This window comes from Ranitomeya variabilis, chromosome 4 (genome assembly GCF_051348905.1).
Source record: "Ranitomeya variabilis isolate aRanVar5 chromosome 4, aRanVar5.hap1, whole genome shotgun sequence".
In the NCBI taxonomy this organism is placed as follows: Eukaryota; Metazoa; Chordata; class Amphibia; order Anura; family Dendrobatidae; genus Ranitomeya; species Ranitomeya variabilis.
This window is the reverse complement of record NC_135235.1, coordinates 553,918,205-553,941,442: the sequence shown is the minus strand read 5'-3', so window position 1 is coordinate 553,941,442 and position 23,238 is coordinate 553,918,205. Positions and strand designations below refer to the sequence as shown.

The following is a 23,238-nucleotide window of genomic DNA, read 5'->3' as shown; positions in this document are numbered from 1 at the left end:
AGATAAGTAGAATGTGTGATGTGTGGAGCTGCGCCAAGCCCCCATTACTCATGGGCCCTATAGCGGCTGCGTGCTGTGCCGCTGCTAGTGGCACGCCACTGGCTGAGGGCCCCTGTGGTAGCGGAGGCCCTAGGCAGATGCCTAGTCTCCCTGCCCTTAACTCTGGCTCTGGCTGTGCCAATGTTACAACCCCATTACCGAACATAGCCCTGGCAAAATGTCTACATGGTGTCATACATAGCATTTTTAGAGGTGGACCATGTCACCATTTCTTTTTCTCGTAGTCTTTAACACAAATGGACATAACGATACAGTCCCACTGGGGTCTGCAAGTGTGGAGGGAGCATAGGAGCTAGTGTTTATCCATTTAGAAATCGCACTCAATCTCTGATATAGGCATTTAAATGGAGCGGTCACCAATACACCAATTTATATCGGCCAGCATGATGCGATTGCTTAATTCCAGTGGGTCACCATGGCAGGTAGGGGCCTAGTGAAGGCTCCATGGCTGCCATCTTGGTCCTTCATAGGAGTCCATGGTTTATACTATATACTGCTATCATGTGATATTGTAGTATATAGAACAAGCAATCGTAGGATCCAAAGTTTGAGTCCTTTAAAGGGGTTTTCCGGTTTTACTTTGTTTGACTGTAGATTTGTGAATCCTCACATTGCATGCACTGCATGCTGTGAGTATTCTCCGGTGTCAGTGCTGGGAACATAGTCATGCATACTCCCGGCTACAATTCAACTAGACTGTTTCTGGCTCACTCAATACACTTGCACTGAGCGAGGCTGACCCAACTAGTCGAATTGTGGCTTGGAGTATCCATATTGCATACAGGCGATCACATGACTGTGCCGCCTCAGAATCCTCCACTTTGAGGGTTCACAAGTCTGCAGCCACATAGAGTAGCCACATAGAGTAACTGCAGACGTGTCATTATAGACCAGACAACCCCTTTAAGGGGACTTTAAAAAAATTAAGTACAAAAATAAAAAAAAATACAAAAAAGTTTTTAAGCCTATAACAAATTGTAAAACTTACAAATATCTGGTATCTAAACGTCCATAAAAGTTCAGTCTATCAAAATATAAAATTAATTAACCAATACGGTAAACACCGTAATGAGATCAAAATGCCAGAATTGCTGTTTTTCGGTTACTTCACCTTCCTAGACCTAAAAAAAATACAATGAAAAGCTGATCAAAACGTCATATATTCCCTACCATGGTATAGTAAAACTGTCGACAGACAAAAAGGAAGCCTTCACAGACCACCATCACAAAAAAAAGGATCATTACAAGGTTTGGAAAATGTCAATACAAACCAAAATTTCTTTTATTTTCTACAAACATAGAAGTTTTTTTTCATCACTTAAAAAAACTGCAACTTTGGTATCTCTATAATCACACTGACCTGGAGAATCATGTTTTCAGATTATTTTTACCATACAATGAATGCTGTAAAAGAAAATGTAAAAAATCAATGGCACACTTGTATATTTATGATCATTTCTCTTCACTTTTCCTGTTTTTAGCATGTTATATGCTAAAGGGAATGGTGTCATCCAAAACTGCCCCCAATGGGGCTCACAATCTAAATTCCCTCAGTATGTCTTTAGAGTGTGAGAGGAAACTGGAGAACCTGGAGGAGGAAACCCCCACAAATAAGGGTAGAACATACAAACTCCTTGCAGACATTGTTATTGGTGGGATTTGATTGCAGGTTCCCAGTGCTGCAAGGCTGCAGTGCTACCCACTGTGCCACCTTAAAGGGGTTTAACCACAAATTACATTTATCTTTCTACTGGATAGGTGATAGATGGTTGATTGCTAGAAATCCCATACTAGGACTGCCACCAATATCTACACAATTTCTCCTTGCTGTGGTCCGTATTGAATTAAATGGCATGGCCACGATTGCACATTGCTAGTCAATGTATTATTTATGGGACTGTTAGAGATAGTTAAGGGGGTTGTCCATTACTTGGACAATTCCTTTTGAATACTCATGTTTCTCCGTTGTAAAATAATTACACTTAGGCCGGCGTCACACTGGCGAGTTTTACGGACGTAAGAGCGCAGAAACTACGTCCGTAAAACTCGCATTACATACGGCACAATTATTCTCAATGGGGCTGCTCCTATTAGCCGTATATTACGGTTCAGTATTATACGGCTTTCTACGGCCGTACAAAATCGCAGCATGCTGCGTTTGTCAGCGTATTGCGCAAATAATACGCCAATGAAAGTCTATGGGGGCGAGAAAAATAGGGATTCCACACGGACCTGCAGTGTGACTTGCGAGAAATACGCAGCGCTGTTAGTGAAAAGTCGGTAATTCAATTGCCGGCTTTTTCCTTCTCCTTCACAAACCCGACAGGATATGAGACATGGTTTACATACAGTAAACCATCTCATATCCCCATTTTTTTTGCATATTCCACACTACTAATGTTAGTAGTGTGTGTATGCAAAATTTGGGCGCTGTAGCTGCTAAAATAAAGGGTTAAATGGCGGAAAAAATTGGCGTGGGCTCCCGCGCAATTTCCTCCGCCAGAGTGGTAAAGCCAGTGACTGAGGGCAGATATTAATAGCCAGGAGAGGGTCCATGGTTATTGGCCCCCCCGTGGCTACAAACATCTGCCCCCAGCCACCCCAGAAAAGGCACATCTGGAAGATGCGCCTATTCTGGCACTTGGCCACTCTCTTCCCACTCCCGTGTAGCGGTGGGATATGGGGTAATGAAGGGTTAATGTCACCTTGCTATTGGAAGGTGGCATTAAGCCAGATTAATAATGGAGAGGCGTCAATTATGTCACCTATCCATTATTAATCCAATTGTAGGAAAGGGTTAAAAAACACACACACACATGATTAAAAAGGATTTTAATGAAATAAACACAGCGGTTGTTTTAATATTTTATTGTTCTCGCAATCCATTTGCAGACCCTCGCTTGGAAAAATAATAAACGCACAAGATACATACCTTCTGGTGAACCGTCTCGTCCCACGAGGTAATCCATCTGAAGGGGTTAACTAATATTACAGGCAGGAGCCCTGCAAATGCAGCTGTGCTCCGTGCCTGTAATCCCCGGCGAATGAAGGAAATGTAGGTCATTGACCTACATTTCCTTCAGTCGCGGTGAGGCGCCCCCTGGTGGATGTCCTCATATGACCTGGGGCGTGGGAAAAAGTTCCCAGGCTGCAGTTCATGAGAACATCCAGCAGGGGCGCATCACCGCGACTGAATGTAAGTACAGATCCTGCTTTCCTTTCAGCACCCGGGGATTACAGGCACGAGCGAGTGGTTTATCGCAGCTCTGCCTGTAATATTAGTTAACCCCTTCAGATGGATTACTTCGTGGGACGTGATCTGACATCAGAAGGTATGTATATTGTGCGTTAATTATTTTGCCAAGTGAGGGCCTGCAAATGGATTGCGAGAACAATAAATTATTACAACAACCGCTGTGTTTATTTCATTAAAATACTTTTAAATCATGTGTGTGTGTGTTTTTTAACCCTTTCCTACAATTGGATTAATAATGGATAGGTGACATAATTGACGCCTCTCCATTATTAATCTGGCTTAATGTCACCTTCCAATAGCAAGGTGGCATTAACCCTTCATTACCCCATATCCCACCGCTACAGGGAGTGGGAAGAGAGTGGCCAAGTGCCAGAATAGGCGCATCTTCCAGATGTGCCTTTTCTGGGGTGGCTGGGGGCAGATGTTTTTAGCCACGGGGGGGCCAATAACCATGGACCCTCTCCTGGCTATTAATATCTGCCCTCAGTCACTGGCTTTACCATTCTGGCGGAGAAAATTGCGCGGGAGCCCACGCCAATTTTTTCCGCGATTTAACCCTTTATTTTAGCAGCTACAGCGCTGAAATTTTGCACATACACACTACTAACATTAGTAGTGTGGAATATGCAAAAAAAAGGGGATATGAGATGGTTTACTGTATGTAAACCATGTCTCATATCCTGTCGGGTTTGGGAAGGAGAAATGAAAAGCCGGCAATTGAATTACCGGCTGTTCACAGATATCGCGCTGAATGAAATATAAATACAGAATATATATATATGTGTCTCAATGACATATATATATATACATACTGTATATATGTTTTAATGAACATTTGAGCACATAAATCCATTAGATGTCGGTTTTGCAAGCCTGCGCGAAAATCTCGCAGTACGGATGCCATACGGATTACATACGGAGGATGCCATGCGCAAAATACGCTGACACACCCTGACTACGGATCACTATTTTGGGAACATTTCACCGTATTTCGGCCGTATTACGGACGTATAATACGTGGCGTATTGTCTTACGCCAAGTGTGAGGCCGGCCTTATACTCAACTCCAGTTCCAGCAGCGTTGGCACTGGCTGTCCCTGGGATCGCGTAACATTGTTATGTAACGCAATCCCTGTGGCCAATCAGCACTGGATTCACTCTCCTTTCGATGTATCGCATACATGCACTGCTGTTCTCGCATTTCCTCTGGATGTACAGTATGTGATACTTCTGATGGCAGGGAGAGTGAAACCAGCGCTGACTGGGCAAAGAGATTGTGTGACCTAATGTTACTCGATCCCCAGAAGAACCAGTGCCGACACTGCTGGAACAGCACCAGCATCGGAGATGAGTATAATTGTTAATAGTGGTCTCTAGGGGTTCCAGCAGTCATACATTTATCATCTATGCTGTGCATAGATAATGTATTATTTTGAGGGGTAACTCATTTAAATTTATCAGGATTTGGCCTTTAGCCAAAGCCTTGTAGACAAATCAAGTCAGACGGCCATATAAATTGGACCGAGATCGGAACGTAATGCACGAACTGGCCGGTGGCTCTCCTGAGCTGAGTGTGACAGCTGCATAGAATTACATGAAGTTGTCATGCTCGGTTCAGGAGAGCCGCAAGCCAGTCTATGCACTGCATTTAGATCTCAGGACCCGATTTATACGGCCGTCTGACTACGCCCTTAAGGCCGGCGTCACACTCAGCGTAGGGAAATACGGTCCGTATTTTACGGCCGTAATACGCAGTAATTTTCCCAAAACACTGTTCCGTATTCAATGCGAGGATGCAATTTTTACGGACAAATGTATCCGTGTGTCATCCGTATGGCATCCGTATGGCTTCCGTACGGCGATTTTTTTGCGCAGGCTTGCAAAATGGACAAATCATGGATCCATCGGCTAAAATATTCCTAAAAACATATACACAGTCTATACATATATATATATATATATACATTTATTTATATATACAGTGCCTACAAGTAGTATTCAACCCCCTGCAGATTTAGCAGGTTTACACATTTGGAATTAACTTGGCATTGTGACATTTGGACTGTAGATCAGCCTGGAAGTGTGAAATGCACTGCAGCAAAAAAGAATGTTATTTCTTTGTTAATTTTTTTTTTTAAATTGGGAAAAGTTTTTTCAGAGGGTCATTTATTATTCAACACCTCAACCCACCAGAATTCTGTTTGGTTCCCCTAAAGTATTAAGAAGTAGTTCAGGCACAAAGAACAATGAGCTTTACATGTTTGGATTAATTATCTCTTTTTCCAGCCTTTTCTGACTATTTAAGACCCTCCCCAAACTTGGGAACAGCACTCATACATGGTCAACATGGGAAAGACAAAGGAGCATTCCAAGGCCATCAGAGACAAGATCGTGGAGGGTCACAAGGCTGGCAAGGGGTACAAAACCCTTTCCAAGGGGTTGGGCCTATCTGTCTCCACTGTTGGGAGCATCATCCGGAAGTGGAAGGCTTATGGAACTACTGTTAGCCTTCCACGGCCTGGACAGCCTTTGAAAGTTTCCTCCCGTGCCGAGGCCAGGCTTGTCCGAAGAGTCAAGGCTAACCCAAGGACAACAAGGAAGGAGCTCCGGGAAGATCTCATGGCAGTGGGGACATTGGTTTCAGTCAATACCATAAGTAACGTACTCCACCGCAATGGTCTCCGTTCCAGACGAGCCCGTAAGGTACCTTTACTTTCAAAGCGTCATGTCAAGGCTCGTCTACAGTTTGCTCATGATCACTTGGAGGACTCTGAGACTGACTGGTTCAAGGTTCTCTGGTCTGATGAGACCAAGATCGAGATCTTTGGTGCCAACCACACACGTGAAGTTTGGAGACTGGATGGCACTGCATACGACCCCAAGAATACCATCCCTACAGTCAAGCATGGTGGTGGCAGCATCATGCTGTGGGGCTGTTTCTCAGCCAAGGGGTCTGGCCATCTGGTCCGCATCCATGGGAAGATGGATAGCACGGTCTACCTGGAGATTTTGGCCAAGAACCTCCGCTCCTCCATCAAGGATCTTAAGATGGGTCATCATTTCATCTTCCAACAAGACAACGACCCAAAGCACACAGCCAAGAAAATCAAGGCCTGGTTCAAGAGGCAAAAAATCAAGGTGTTGCAGTGGCCTAGTCAGTCTCCTGACCTTAACCCAATTGAAAACTTGTGGAAGGAGCTCAAGATTAAAGTCCACATGAGACACCCAAAGAACCTAGATAACTTGGAGAAGATCTGCATGGAGGAGTGGGCCAAGATAACTCCAGAGACCTGTGCCGGCCTGATCAGGTCTTATAAAAGACGATTATTAGCTGTAATTGCAAACAAAGGTTATTCCACAAAATATTAAACCTAGGGGTTGAATAATAATTGACGCACACTTTTAAGTTTAAAATTTATAAAAATTTAACTGAGCAACAAAACTTTTTGGTTTGTAAGATTTATTCATCTGTTAATAAATCCTGCTCTTGTTTGAAGTTTGAAGGCTCTAACTTATTTGCATCTTATTAAACCTGCTAAATCTGCAGGGGGTTGAATACTACTTGTAGGCACTGTATATATATATATATATATATATATATATATATATATATATGTCAGTGAGACATTATATATATATATATTTAATTCAGCGCAAGATAGCATAAAAGCCGGTAATTCAATTGCCGGCTTTTGCTCTCTCCTTCACAAACCCGACAGGATATGAAACATGGTTTACATACAGTAAACCATCTCATATCCCTTCTTTTATTACATATTCCTCTTTACTAATGTAACAAGTGTCTGTGTAAAATTTTGAAGCTCTAGCTATTAAATTAAAGGGTTAAATCCCGGAAAAAATTGGCGTGGGCTCCCGAGCAATTTTCTCCGCCAGAGTGGGAAAGCCAGTGACTGAGGGCAGATATTAATAGCCTAGGGAGGGACCATGGTTATAGGACCCCCCTGGCTAAAAACATCTGCCCCCAGCCACCCCAGAAAAGGCACATCTGTAAGATGAAAAAGTTTCAGAAAAGTTCCCAGGTTCAAGTTCATATGAGTTCATCCAGCAGGGGGCGCATCACCCGACTCGAGGTAACTACAGTACATTCCCCTGCATTCCATTTATTCACCAAATTTTACAGACAGGAGCACAGCTGCATTAGCAGAGCTCCTGGGTGTAAAATGATTTAGATCTCAGGACCCGATTTATACGTCCGTCTGACTACGCCCTTAAGGCCGGCGTCACACTCAGCATAGGGAAATACTGTCCGTATTTTACGGCCGTAATACGCAGTAATTTTCCCAAAACACTGTTCCGTATTCAATGCGAGGATGCAATTTTTACGGACAAATGTATCCGTGTGTCATCCGTATGGCATCCGTATGGCTTCCGTACGGCGATTTTTTTTGCGCAGGCTTGCAAAATGGACAAATCATGGATCCATCGGCTAAAATATTCCTAAAAACATATATACAGTCTATATATATATATATATATATATATATATATATATATATATATATATATATATATTTATTTATATATATATATGTCAGTGAGACATATATATATATATATATACTAGCTGTACTACCCGGCTTCGCCCGGGTTAATGACTGCTGTTAGCAAAATAGAATGTGTTAACAAAAATTTATTCTGCACACAAAAACCACAAAACAAATAGATAGAAATGTAATTATTAAAAGGCAAAAACTAAGCAAATAGAAGCATTTCACAACATATATTAGCTTTGTTATACTGAGAATGTCTTTGTTGCCTATATTAACCAATCAGAGCTCAGGTTAATTAACTGTAGCAAAATAGAAGCTGAGCTGTGATTGGTTGCTATTGGCAGCCTGATAAATCCCCAGCCAACAGGAAGCCCTCCCCCCTGGCAGTATATATTAGCTCACACATACACATAATAGACAGGTCATGTGACTGACAGCTGCCGTATTTCCTATATGGTACATTTGTTGCTCTTGTAGTTTGCTTATTAATCAGATTTTTATTTTTGAAGGACAATACCAGACTTGTGTGTGTTTTAGGGCGAGTTTTATGTGTCAAGTTGTGTGTGTTGAGTTGCGTGTGGCGACATGCATGTAGCGACTTTTGTGAGATGAGTTTTGTGTGGCGACATGCGTGTAGCAACATTTTGTGTGTTGAGTTGCATGTGACAGGTTAGTGTAGCAAGTTGTGTGCAGCAAGATTTGTGCATGGCGAGTTTTGCGCGTGGCGAGTTTTATGTGTGGTGCATTTTGAGTATGTGCAAGTTTTGTGTGAGGCAACTTTTGCATGTGGTGCAACTTTTGTACATGTGGCAATTTTTCTGTGTGTGCAAGTTTTGCATGAGGTGAGTTTTCCATGAGGTGAGTTTTGCACGTGTGGCGAGTTTTGCGTGAGCCTAGTTTTGCATATGGCGAGTTTTGCATGTAGCGAGTTTTGAGTGGTGACTTTTGTGTTTCGACTTTTATGTGGCGAGGTTGGTGTGTGTGTGTGGTGAAATGTGTGCTGAGGGTGGTATATGTGTTCAAGCACGTGGTAGTGTGTGGCGCATTTTGTGTTTGTGTTCATATCCCCGTGTGTGGTGAGTATCCCATGTCGGGGCCCCACCTTAGCAACTGTACGGTATATACTCTTTGTCGCCATCGCTCTCATTCTTTAAGTCCTCATTGTTCACATCTGGCAGCTGTCAATTTTCCTCCAACACTTTTCCCTTCACTTTTTCCCCATTATGTAGATAGGAGCAAAATTGTTTGGTGAATTGGAACGCGCGGGGTTAAAATTTCACCTCACAACATAGCCTATGACGCTCTCGGGGTCCAGACGTGTGACTGTGCAAAATTTTGTGGCTGTAGCTGCGACGGTACAGATGCCAATCCCGGACATACACACATACATACATACACACATTCAGCTTTATATATTAGATATACCTGTATGTAATCTCCTGTATATAGTATATACCTGTGTGTCATCTCACCTATATATAGTATATATCTGTGTGTCATCTCCTGTATATAGTATATACCTGTATGTCATCTCCTCCTATACATAGCATATACCTGTGTCATCTCCTCCTGTATATACTATATACCTGTAGGTAATCTGCTCCTGTATATAGTATATACCTGTGTGTCATCTCCTCCTGTATATAGTATATACCTGTATGTCATCTCCTCCTGTATGTAGTATGTACCTGTATGTCATCTCCTCCTCTATATAGTATATACCTGTGTGTCATCTCTCCTGTATATAGTATATATCTGTGTGTCATCTCCTCCTGTATATAGTATATACCTGTGTGTCATCTCCCCTGTAAATAGTATATACCTGTGTGTCATCTCCTGTATATAGTATATAGCTGTATGCCATCTCCTCCTGTATTAGCCCTCGTTCACACGTTATTTGGTCAGTATTTTTACCTCAGTATTTGTAAGCTAAAATGGCAGCCTGATAAATCCCCAGCCAACAGTAAGCCCACCCCCTGGCAGTATATATTAGCTCACACATACACATAATAGACTGGTCATGTGACTGACAGCTGCCGGATTCCTATATGGTACATTTGTTGCTCTTGTAGTTTGTCTGCTTATTAATCAGATTTTTATTTTTGAAGGATACCAGACTTGTGTGTGTTTTAGGGCGAGTTTCGTGTGTCAAGTTGTGTGTGTTGAGTTGCGTGTGGCGACATGCATGTAGGGACTTTTGTGAGATGAGTTTTGTGTGGCGACATGCGTGTAGCAACTTTTTGTGTGTCGAGTTGCATGTGACAGGTTAGTGTAGCAAGTTGTGTGCAGCAAGTTTTGCGCATGGCGAGTTTTGCGCGTGGCGAGTTTTATGTGTGGTGCCTTTTGAGTATGTGCAAGTTTTGTGTGAGGCAACTTTTGCATGTGTTGCAACTTTTGTGCATGTGGCAATTTTTCTGCGTGTGGCAATTTTTCTGCGTGTGCAAGTTTTGCGTGTGGCGAGTTTTGCACGTGTGGCGAGTTTTGCATGTGGAGAGTTTTGCGCGTGGCGAGTTTTGAGCGGCGACTTTTGTGTTTCTACTTTTATGTGGCGAGGTTGGTGTATGTGTGGTGAAATGTGCACTGAGGGTGGTATATGTGTTCGAGCACGTGGTAGTGTGTGGCGCATTTTGTGTGTGTGTTCATATCCCCGTGGTGGTGTGATTATCCCATGTTGGGGCCCCACCTTAGCAACTGTACAGTATATACTCTTTGGTGCCATCGCTGTCATTCTTTAAGTCCCCCTTGTTCACATCTGGCAGCTGTTAATTTGCCTCCAACACTTTTCCTTTCATTTTTTCCCCATTATGTAGATAGGGGCAAAATTGTTTGGTGACTTGGAAAGCGCGGGGTTAAAATTTCACCTCACAATATAGCTTTGACGCTCTCAGGGTCCAGACGTGTGACTGTGCAAAATTTTGTGCCTGTAGCTGCGACGCCTCCAACACTTTTCCTTTCACTTTTTCCCCATTATGTAGATAGGGGCAAAATTGTTTGGTGAATTGGAAAGCGCGGGGTTAAAATTTCACCTCACAACATAGCCTATGACGCTCTCGGGGTCCAGACGTGTGACTGTGCAAAATTTTGTGGCTGTAGCTGCTACGGTTCAGATGCCAATCCCGGACATACATACATACATACATACATACACACACACACACATTCAGCTTTATATATTAGATTTAATTCAGCGCAAGATAGCATAAAAGCCAGTAATTCAATTGCCGGCTTTTGCTCTTTCCTTCACAAACCCGACAGGATATGAAACATGGTTTACATGCAGTAAACCATCTCATATCCCTTCTTTTATTACATATTCCTCTTTACTAATGTAACAAGTGTCTGTGTAAAATTTTGAAGCTCTAGCTATTAAATTAAAGGGTTAAATCCCGGAAAAAATTGGCGTGGGCTCCCGCGCAATTTTCTCCGCCAGAGTGGGAAAGCCAGTGACTGAGGGCAGATATTAATAGCCTAGGGAGGGACCATGGTTATAGGACCCCCCTGGCTAAAAACATCTGCCCCCAGCCACCCCAGAAAAGGCACATCTGTAAGATGAAAAAGTTTCAGAAAAGTTCCCAGGCTCGAGTTCATATGAGTTCATCCAGCAGGGGGCGCATCACCCGACTCGAGGTAACTACAGTACATTCCCCTGCATTCCATTCATTCACCAAATTTTACAGACAGGAGCACAGCTGCATTAGCAGAGCTCCTGGGTGTAAAATGATTTAACCCCTTCAGATGGATTTACAGCGTGGGACAAGACTGATCGACGGAAGGTGTGGAATATTGTTGTTTGTTATGTTTAACTTTATTTCAGGCGACAAGGGTCTTCAGGTGGCTTGAGAGTATAATAAAATATTAAAACACCCTGTGTCTTTATTTCATTAAAATATTTTTTAATTATGTGTGTGTGTGTTTTATTAACCATTTCGTACTATTGGATTAATAATGGATAGGTGTCATAATTGCCGCCTCTCCATTATTAACCTGGCTTAATGTCACCTTACAATAGCAAGGTGACATTAACCCTTCATTACCCCATATCCCACTGCTACACGGGAGTGGGAAGAGAGAGGCTAAGGCCGGGGACACACTTAACGTATAAAAAAACGGTCCGTTTTTCACGGCCGAGAATCGCACAAATGTTTCAAAAACAGTGATCCGTGTGCAGTGCGAGGATGCGATTTCCTCGCATCAAATGATCCGTGTGACATCCGTGTGACATCCGTATGGCATCCGTATGCCGAGATTTTCTCGCAGGCTTGCAAAACCGACATCTAATGGATTTATGTGCTCAAATGTTCGGGAAAACATATATACAGTATATATATATATATATATATATATATATATATATATGTCATTGAGACACATATATATATATTCTGTATTTATATTTCATTCAGCGCGATATCTGTGAAAAGTCGGTAATTCAATTGCCGGCTTTGCATTTCTCCTGCACAAACCCGACAGGATATGAGACATGGTTTACATACAGTAAACCATCTCATATCCCCCTTTTTTTTGAATATTCCACACTACTAATGTTAGTAGTGTGTATGTGCAAAATTTCAGCACTGTAGCTGCTAAAATAAAGGGTTAAATGGCGGAAAAAATTGGCGTGGGCTCCCGCGCAATTTTCTCCGCCAGAATGGTAAAGCCAGTGACTGAGGGCAGATATTAATAGCCAGGAGAGGGTCCATGGTTATTGGCCCCCCCGTGGCTAAAAACATCTGCCCCCAGCCACCCCAGAAAAGGCACATCTGGAAGATGCGCCTATTCTGGCACTTGGCCACTCTCTTCCCACTCCCTGTAGCGGTGGGATATGGGGTAATGAAGGGTTAATGCCACCTTGCTATTGTAAGGTGACATTAAGCCAGATTAATAATGGAGAGGCGTCAATTATGTCACCTATCCATTATTAATCCAATTGTTTGAAAGGGTTAAAAAACACACACACACATGATTAAAAAGTATTTTAATGAAATAAACACAGCGGTTGTTTTAATAATTTATTGCTCTCTCATTCCATTTTCAGACCCTCGCTTGGCAAAACAATAAACACACAAGATACATACCCTCTCTGATGAACTGTCACGTCCCACGAAGTAATCCATCTGAAGGGGTTAACTAATATTACAGGCACCAGCTGCGATAAACCACTCGCTCGTGCCTGTAATCCCCGGGTGCTGAAAGGAAAGCAGTGATCTATACTTACATTCAGTCGCGGTGATGCGCCCCTGCTGGATGTTCTCATGAACTGCAGCCTGGGAACTTTTTCCCACGCTCCAGGTCATATGAGGACATCCACCAGGGGGCGCATCACCGCGACTGAAGGAAATGTAGGTCAATGACCTATAGTTACCTTCAGTCGCGGTGATGCGCCTCCTGGTGGATGTCCTCATATGACCTGGAGCGTGGGAAAAAGTTCCCAGGCTGCAGTTCATGAGAACATCCAGCAGGGGCGCATCACCGCGACTGAATGTAAGTATAGATCACTGCTTTCCTTTCAGCACCCGGGGATTACAGGCACGAGCGAGTGGTTTATCGCAGCTCTGCCTGTAATATTAGTTAACCCCTTCAGATGGATTACTTCGTGGGACGTGACAGTTCATCAGAGAGGGTATGTATCTTGTGTGTTTATTGTTTTGCCAAGCGAGGGTCTGAAAATGGAATGAGAGAGCAATAAAATATTAAAACAACCGCTGTGTTTATTTCATTAAAATACTTTTTAATCATGTGTGTGTGTGTTTTTTAACCCTTTCAAACAATTGGATTAATAATGGATAGGTGACATAATTGACGCCTCTCCATTATTAATCTGGCTTAATGTCACCTTACAATAGCAAGGTGGCATTAACCCTTCATTACCCCATATCCCACCGCTACAGGGAGTGGGAAGAGAGTGGCCAAGTGCCAGAATAGGCGCATCTTCCAGATGTGCCTTTTCTGGGGTGGCTGGGGGCAGATGTTTTTAGCCACGGGGGGGCCAATAACCATGGACCCTCTCCTGGCTATTAATATCTGCCCTCAGTCACTGGCTTTACCATTCTGGCGGAGAAAATTGCGCGGGAGCCCACGCCAATTTATTCCGCCATTTAACCCTTTATTTTAGCAGCTACAGTGCTGAAATTTTGTACATACACACTACTAACATTAGTAGTGTGGAATATGCAAAAAAAATGGGGATATGAGATGGTTTACTGTATGTAAACCATGTCTCATATCCTGTCGGGTTTGTGAAGGAGAAATGCAAAGCCGGCAATTGAATTACCGGCTTTTCTATAGAACACCGCTGCGTATTTCTCGCAATGCACACGCATGGTCCGTGTGTAATCCGATTTTTTCTCGCACCCATAGACTTTCATTGTCGAGTCTCGGCCGAGATACGCTGACAATCGCAGCCTGCTGCGAGTTCCCTCGGATCCGAAATACGGTGGAGAAAATATCGGATGATGGGAGCTGCACCATAGATTAACATTGGGCCGAGTGCTATGCGATTTTTTATCGCATAGCACTCGTCCGTATTACGGTCTAGTGTGACCCCGGCCTAAGTGCCAGAATAGGCACATCTTTACAGATGCGCCTTTTCTGGGGTGGCTGGGGGCAGATGTTTTTAGCCAGGGGGGGGCAACAACCATGGTCCCTCTCTAAGCTATTTAATATCTGCCCTCAGTCACTGGCTTTCCCACTCTGGCGGAGAAAATTGCGCGGGAGCCCACGCCAATTTTTTCCGGGATTTAACCCTTTAATTTAATAGCTAGAGCTTCAAAATTTTACACACAGACACGTGTTACATTAGTAAAGAGGAATATGTAATAAAACAAGGGATATGAGATGGTTTACTGTATGTAAACCATGTCTTATATCATGTTAGGTTTGTGAAGGAGAGAGCAAAAGCCGGCAATTGAATTACCGGCTGTTTTGCTATCTAGCTCTGAATTAAATATAAATATATATGCACTCACTGGCCACTTTATTAGGTACACCTGTCCAACTTCTTGTTAACACTTAATTTCTAATCAGCCAATCACATGGCGGCAACTCAGTGCATTTAGGCATGTAGACATGGTCAAGACAATCTCCTGCAGTTCAAACCGAGCATCAGTATGGGGAAGAAAGGTGATTTGAGTGCCTTTGAACGTGGCATGGTTGTTGGTGCCAGAAGGGCTGGTCTGAGTATTTCAGAAACTGCTGATCTACTGGGATTTTCACGCACAACCATCTCTAGGGTTTACAGAGAATGGTCCGAAAAAGAAAAAAAATCCAGTGAGCGGCAGTTCTGTGGGCGGAAATGCCTTGTTGATGCCAGAGGTCAGAGGAGAATGGGCAGACTGGTTCGAGCTGATAGAAAGGCAACAGTGACTCAAATCGACACCCGTTACAACCAAGGTAGGCCTAAGAGCATCTCTGAACGCACAGTGCGTCGAACTTTGAGGCAGATGGGCTACAGCAGCAGAAGACCACACCGGGTACCACTCCTTTCAGCTAAGAACAGGAAACTGAGGCTACAATTTGTACAAGCTCATCGAAATTGGACAGTAGAAGATTGGAAAAACGTTGCTTGGTCTGATGAGTCTCGATTTCTGTTGCGACATTCGGATGGTAGGGTCAGAATTTGGCGTAAACAACATGAAAGCATGGATCCATCCTGCCTTGTATGGAGCATCTTTGGGATGTGCAGCCAACAAATCTGCGGCAACTGTGTGATGCCATCATGTCAATATGGACCAAAATCTCTGAGGAATGCTTCCAGCACCTTGTTGAATCTATGCCACGAAGAAATGAGGCAGTTCTGAAGGCAAAAGGGGGTCCAACCCGTTACTAGCATGGTGTACCTAATAAAGTGGCCGGTGAGTGTATATATGAGTCTCACTGACATATATATATATATATATATATATATATATATATATATATATATATACTGTATATACCTATTCTATGTGTACACATCTACACCTGTCAGTGTGATTTTACTGTACACCGCACTGAATTGCCGGCTTTTCTATAGAACACCGCTGCGTATTTCTCGCAAGTCACACGCATGGTCCGTGTGTAATCCGTAATTTTCTCGCCCCCATAGACTTTCATTGGCGGATTTTTTGCGCAATACGCTGACAAACGCAGCATGCTGCGATTTTCTACGGCCGTACAAGACCGTATAATACGGATCAGTAAAATACGACAGATAGGAGCTGGGCCATAGAGAATCATGGTACCGTATTCAATCCATATTTTCTGCACCTCTCATACGTCCGTAAAACACGACAGTGTGACGCCGGCCTCAGGCTTTTAATTCTGAACATGCAGAGAACGAGCTGTACAAGGTTGTGCATTTTTGGAATATTGGCTTCATTCTTATTCCTAGTTTAAAAACTTTAGAAATGAAGGTTAAAAGGGGTCGTCCAATGAGAACATCCCCTTTACATCAAGGGATGGGGCTTCTATGCTTGGGACCCACCACCAACAAGCAACAGCTCTTACTTGCTATTCATGTCAGCCATGTAATGCCATATATTCCAAGCAGTAACAGCTGGAGGGGAATTATCTGACTATTACGCTATGTGCCCATGTTGCATAATACTGTAGAAGTAGATTTTTCCTCATCAAAACCGCTCACCCTTGCCAGGGAAAACACATGCGAATTTTGATGAGGTTTTGACGTGTTTTTAATGCGTTTTTTCCAATACACGTCTATGGCTGTGGAATCGCCACAATTCTGCAAAATTAGTGAACATGCTGCGTTTTTTACCGTGATGCGATTCCACTGCGAAAAAATGCGGCAGAAACGCTTAAAAAGCACAAAGTGGGCACACAGCCTGAGGGTATGTGTCCACGTTCAGGAAACGCTGCGTTTTTGACGCTGCGTTTTTCCGCAGCGTCAAAAACGCAGCGTCCAGATGTTACAGCATAGCGGAGGGGATTTCATGAAATCCCGACTCCACTATGCGTTAAAAAACGCATGCGTTTTTGCCGCGAAAACGCACATGCGGTGCGTTTTTTCAAAACGCAGCATGTTGCTACAATGAGCAAAACATGCAGGAACACCGCAGGTGACGTGCCAGTGACCTCAGGTGCAGTTTTGGTCAGGATTTTACTTGCATAAAATCCTGACCAAAGCCTGAAGCAAGCCTGAACGTGGACACATACCCTAAGGGTATGGCTCCACGGTCCGGAGGGGCGGTGGTATCGCCGCAGCGGCGAAGCCGCTCGGCGCTAAGCCCCGCCCCCTTTCTGGGACGCGATGGTGCCGGATGTGTACAGTACACATCCGGGATCATCGCACCCCTCGCCATAGGGCCCTGTGATATGCCTTGCGGGGACGCTGCGTCCCCGCAAGGTGTACGGACATGCTGCAATCTGAAAAGACGCGCAGCATGTCCGGAGTCGCAGGGCCGCCGCGTGCGGGTTTCCACGCAGAGTGGAGACGGGATTTCATAAAATCCCCTCCACTATGCTGGAACATCTGGACGCTGCTTGTTTGACGCTGCAGCGTCAAACAAGCAGCGTTTACTTACCGTGGAAACATACCCTAACAGTAGTTATGGGGTCTGGGGAGCCAGTCCCTGGTAATCAGCGGCTCCTATATGAAAGAGATCATCCATGATGTGAAAACCTATTTAATGATTTGCGTACATTTTAGATTTTTATCAAATTGGATGAATCTGTAACCAAATAAATAAAAATTGCTTAACCAGTGATTGCCCAATATAATATTTCCTAAATTGTTTGCTTTGAACACTGGAGTATTGGAATTGCGCTGAATGTTCAGGTTTCGTGCTGTTTCCCTCAGCACACTGCTGTTTACAGAGGTCTGTAGTCTGTCAATGGACCCGATTCTACAGGCGCTCATAAAACAGTCAGATTCTGATCACAGTGCATGCTATTCCCTACATTATTGCATGTGTGTTACTAGAAAATGTGACAATTTATCATAACCTGTACTTTTGCTCTGTGCAAGAAAATAATGTCAGTATTCCAGAGCTATATATTTTCTGTATGTGACATGTGCAATATCTGTATATTTCAGCCTCCATCTGCTCTTCACGAGGGGTGAGCTCCTGCCAGAAATGTCTAGCTGTCAGTCCTGTATGTGCTTGGTGTTCTCAAGAGGTAAGGTTCTTCTGTAGGGCGAGATTGTGTTTATGGGTTACGTAGAAGCTGACTACTGTGATAGAGAATATTGCAGTGTGCTCATAGGATATTATGCTGCGTTATTTGTCTTGTTATTTGGATGAATCCGCGAAGTTCTCCCTCCCTAACCCCTTCGCTGGTCTGTATATCCTTCATGCTTTCCCTCACCCTCCTAATAAGGCAATGTTTCCCTGGACTCATACTACACGTGGGGCTATGTCTCCCAGACAGATGTAACAGTGCACGCCTGACAGCGTGCCAGGTCCCCACCCTCAGCTCCTCCAGCACGTCTAACATCTGGGAATCCTTGTACTTGGAGCTGAAGCTTCTGCTCAACGACTTATTAGTTTATATGTTTAAGTCATTCCTTACATATTATGTGACCGCTGGCGGAGCAGAGGAACCAGCTGGACTTACAGGGTTTCTCTACCAGAAAATCCCTCAGATTGGTTCTACAACCCAATAAACAAAAACTGTCAATTGGACAGTAAAACCTGGTGCTCCCACCCCAATGTATGGACCACTGTAAGAGGCGGCAAGGGATCCGCCAAACCTATGCCAATAAGGATGCAGAAATCAATAAACATTGCAATGTGCGGTGTGGTCCTTCCTCTATATCTCAAAATATAAAAGCGGAGTTTACTGGTTATTAAATGTCCCACTTACTAATAGTCTGGAGTTCAAATTGTCCAAAAAAGTGAGTCATGCAGAGTATCTCAACACACTCCCTGAGAATCCTGCTGTGGATTGCTGGTGTCCATGGAAATGGTCCGGAATGGACAGGGCGATTGGAGTAGAACAGATCTGATGTGCACATTGCAGTTTTTTTTACTGGTTCTACAACCCACTTAAAGGGGACTTTTCACTGGATTTTTTAATTTGAACTGAGTTCCTCCTCCAGTTGGGGCTGCTCCACTGATTTTGGAACAGATTCACTTTTTCTTCTACTCCCCTCAGTTCCAAAGTTATGCCTCTTGTTAATCTAGATACAAATTTTCCCTTGAATCAACTGAGCGTGTACAGAACGTCTCTGTGGGCGTGGCCTGTTTTGATTGGTCAGCTTCAGAGAAGAAAAAACCCACAGGGAAGTTCTGTATAAGCTCTGTGGGTTGAAGGGAAAATTTGAATATTTATTACCAGGGGGCATAACTTTGGAACAAAGGGACACCAAAGAAAATATGCTCCAGAATCAATGGAAGACCCCTCACTTGCTATATATATGTAATTCTTTTCATGTAATTTTTTATCTGTTTTTTTGACTCTTCTGAATCTGGTGTTCCTTTCCATATGATTCTGTGCCTCTCCATTTCTGAGTTATGGCCTCCTCTTTCCTGTATCTAAATGTAGTCTTGTTATCCAAATGGATGTGGACCTTAATGTTTCCCTGTGAATATCTTCTTGAAGACCACGCCCTCTTGACTAAGACAACTAGATGTATTTACAGGGAAGAGGGGGCTATATCTCAGGAATGGAGAAAAGCAGGAACACAAAAATCAGATTCAGAAGGGTAGCCGCATTTATACCAGGTATAAAAAATACATATTTATGGCAAGTGACAGGTTCTCTTTAAATTAAGGTATGGCCCTTCTGCCAGACTTAACAGAAATAGTGGAGCGCTGCACTTTATCTGGCAGTCCCATAGACAATGAATGGCGCTGAAGTCAAGGATATATTCCATAGTTTCATTCAAGACCTTTCCAGATCCCAAAGTCCCGGGACAAGTGCCCTGATCATGGGGATCCCAAAGTTGGACCCTAGTGATCAGTAATTAATGGTCCTATTAATAAGGGATAACTCAGTATTTTGGGAATAACGTTTTAAATGCATTGACTCATGAAGATAACCACAACCATTTATTGCTCTGTATGATAGACTCCTGTTTGGGTAGCTATGAGCCATACTTGTATCACATCTGAATGGCCGCCATGTAGCACTATAAATAATACTATGCAAGTGAAATGCCTTGGTGACCACTGCCACCATGCAGGGAAGTTCAACACTTACGACCACGTTTTCCCACAAACTACCACTAATCACTGGGGTTCGTAGCAGCTGGATATTTGGTGATCAATGTGCTGTCCTTTGACCATTGTGGGGATTGTCAAAAAGTGGACATCCCCTTTAAATTGTAATGATGGTTTTACTGCTGCATCCATTTTGCAGAATGTACTATTTTTACCAATCTGATTTAGTAAGGGTATGTGCACATGACGTCCCAAAGCTTCTTTTTTCTTTTACACCTTTTTGGTCGTTTCTTCATCATTTTTATCCATTGTCTTCGCCAGCGGTGTTTTTTTTTTTAAACTTTTTTTACATTACGTAGTGCGTTGAAGCTGCCAGAAGAATGGTCAGGTCATGTCTTTGAAGACCTGATGCGGTTAAAAGACACTCATAAGACTGAAGATATGCAAAAGAAGTCATTTTTACATTGCGACACATATGTTGATTCTTTTTAGCATTTATTAAGCTCTTTTTCAGGTGGATTTCTGAGCTTGTAAAAAATCATTGTCTACCCATACCCTAATCCTATTTTTTCCACACTATACCAGGTTGTATATTATTAGCTGTAAAGTTGAGAAACCACAACGCACAAATTCCAATAGTATATTGTATACTTCCATGTTTGACGTTCAGCTTTGTGGAAAGCTTGTGTCACATCGTCATTTTTAATCAGAGGTTCACATGAATCACTGGATGTTTGGTTATACTGCAGATTGGGATTTGATTGCTTCCCTATTAAATGTAGACACGTCATTTCCAGACCCCGTGTGAATCACTTTATTGTCTTGAGGGTCAGTTAGAGTTAGGATCACATGGGGACAGTGGAAATTGCTTTTTTTTTCCATGTTCAAGAGAAGGGGTATTAATAAAAAAAAGAAGCTTGTCTGCTATTTATAATGACCCGCATCAATGAATGTAAAAAATTAAAGTCAATGGGGTAAACTGGCCATCAACAATCCTCTTTGTGGTTGAACAGGATCTTCAAAGTCCCTATTGCACTACTACATTGTGTGAATTGGGGAATTCATAATATAAATAAAAATATTATTGCCATTTTATACATACGGTAGATCATACCCTAACAGCATCTATGTACCTCCCGGAATAGAAAGTATAGCAGCATATGATGTGCATTAAGGGCAGCTGCAACAAATGGAAACTGTCATACTTTATTACAGTCTCCAAGTAATGGACTACAAACTCCCCAGAGACAAAAGAATGGTAAGGCAGATTCATGACGAACCTTATCTGTGTATATAGTGTTAAACTAGCTTGCCTTTTTCTGACCTCCAAGGCTACAATTAACGAGATTGGCCCCTACTCTAAGGGTACCGTTTCACAGTGGCACTTTTGTCGCTACGACGGCACGATCCGTGACATTCCAGCGATATCCATACGATCTCGCTGTGTCTGACACGCTACTGCGATCAGGGACCCCGCTGAGAATCGTACGTCGTAGCAGATCGTTTGGAACTTTATTTAGTCGCTGGATCTCCCGCTGTCATCGCTGGATCGGTGTGTGTGACACCGATCCAGCGATGCGTTCGCTTGTAACCAGGGTAAACATCGGGTTACTAAGCGCAGGGCCGCGCTTAGTAACCCGATGTTTACCCTGGTTACCATCGTAAATGTAAAAAAAAACAAACAGTACATACTCACATTCCGGTGTCCGTCAGGTCCCTCGCCGTCCGCTTCCCGCACTGACTGACTGCCGGCCGTAAAGTAAAAGCAGAGCACAGCGGTGACGTCACCGCTGTGCTCTGCTTTCACTTTACGGCCGGCACTCAGTCAGTGCGGGAAGCGGACGGCGAGGGACCTGATGGACACCGGAATGTGAGTATGTACTGTTTGTTTTTTTTTTTACATTTACGATGGTAACCAGGGTAAACATCGGGTTACTAAGCGCGGCCCTGCGCTTAGTAACCCGATGTTTACCCTGGTTACCCGGGGACTTCGGCATCGTTGGTCGCTGGAGAGCTGTCTGTGTGACAGCTCTCCAGCGACCACACAACGACTTACCAACGATCACGGCCTGGTCGTATCGCTGGTCGTGATCGTTGGTAAATTGTTTTGTGTAACGGTACCCTATGAATTAAAGAATTATTCCCAAAAAAGCAAGTTATCCCCTTTGGACCTCCAGGGGTCACAAGACTTGGGCTCTGGAACACCAAGAACGGGGCTCAGTGGCTTCATCCTAAAGGTGATGGTGTGTGTCAGTGTCAGGGAACAAGTCAGGAGATCCCACATATATCTCACTGCCATCGTCCAATGTTCACAAACCAGCACTCCAATCATTAACACAATTAGGCAATTTGCTGATAAGTTATGGACAAGGCTGTGGCTGCTTCCACCACTAGGCAAGATATTAGGAAGCCCTCAATGAACGTATAGTATATACACATCCGATTTCATTTTACTTTTTGTAATTTTTAAAATGTAAAATATGAAGAAAAAAAATTCACCTAAAATACAAGGGAAATGTGTCATCTTTAACTTTAGGCTTTTTAGAGATCATTTTGTCTTCAATTTGCTTAACTGTCCATGATAACTTGTAAGTTTGACTAAGGGTACCCTAACTTTTACATGCCCTGTATATACCCCGAAACAGTCACTGTCCACAATAATAAAAGGAACTAGCTGCCACCAACAATAGTTTATACAGGCTGATTGGACACCTGGCAGATAGTATATAGCTTCAGGGGTGTGGTGTACAGAGCAAGAGGAGCAAAGCTATTAAATTTTATGTACGGTATTCAATCCGGAAAAGTGCACCGTATTTATAAAAAATATACAAAGATGTTACAAAATTGGAACAAAACAATATGGTATATACAATCAAATCAAATAAAAGTTATAACAAAAGAAAAAACTGTAAATCTGTGTCACAGAAAAGGCTCAGAACTTAGCGGAGGGAAATACTCCTTATAGCAGTGGACAGAACCACAGAGTACTGTGTCTTCCAGAACTGACCAAAGATAGAAACCCAAACTCTGATTTTTATTAGATCATGGTTATGTTCACATACCTTCCTTTGGTGAGCTTATATGGGGGATGGCTGGTTGTGAGATGTGCTAGGTCTTTAGACGATTACGAGATCCCCAACTTTCAGGATATCTTCGACCATGGAGATTCCAGGCGGGAGATATTGTTGTCATGTTTCCTATCACGATTTTATCTTTCTATAGAGATGAAACATGACATGAATGTGATGCAGCTGCAGTGCTGTTTAGCACAACCTCCACCAGGGGGTGCTGGTGAGGGAAGGGAGGATGCACAC

General features: G+C 43.2%; 1 protein-coding gene across 1 annotated transcript in view; it reads left to right on the top strand.

The window, feature by feature from the left end:
* The window catches only part of ITGB3 (integrin subunit beta 3), a 100,233-nt gene that overhangs the window by 3,937 nt on the left and 73,058 nt on the right, over positions 1 to 23,238 (top strand). The window contains exon 2 of the mRNA XM_077252694.1: positions 17,857 to 17,939. Coding sequence (XP_077108809.1) covers positions 17,857 to 17,939 — 83 coding nt within the window. The remainder of the gene's footprint in view (positions 1 to 17,856; positions 17,940 to 23,238) is intronic.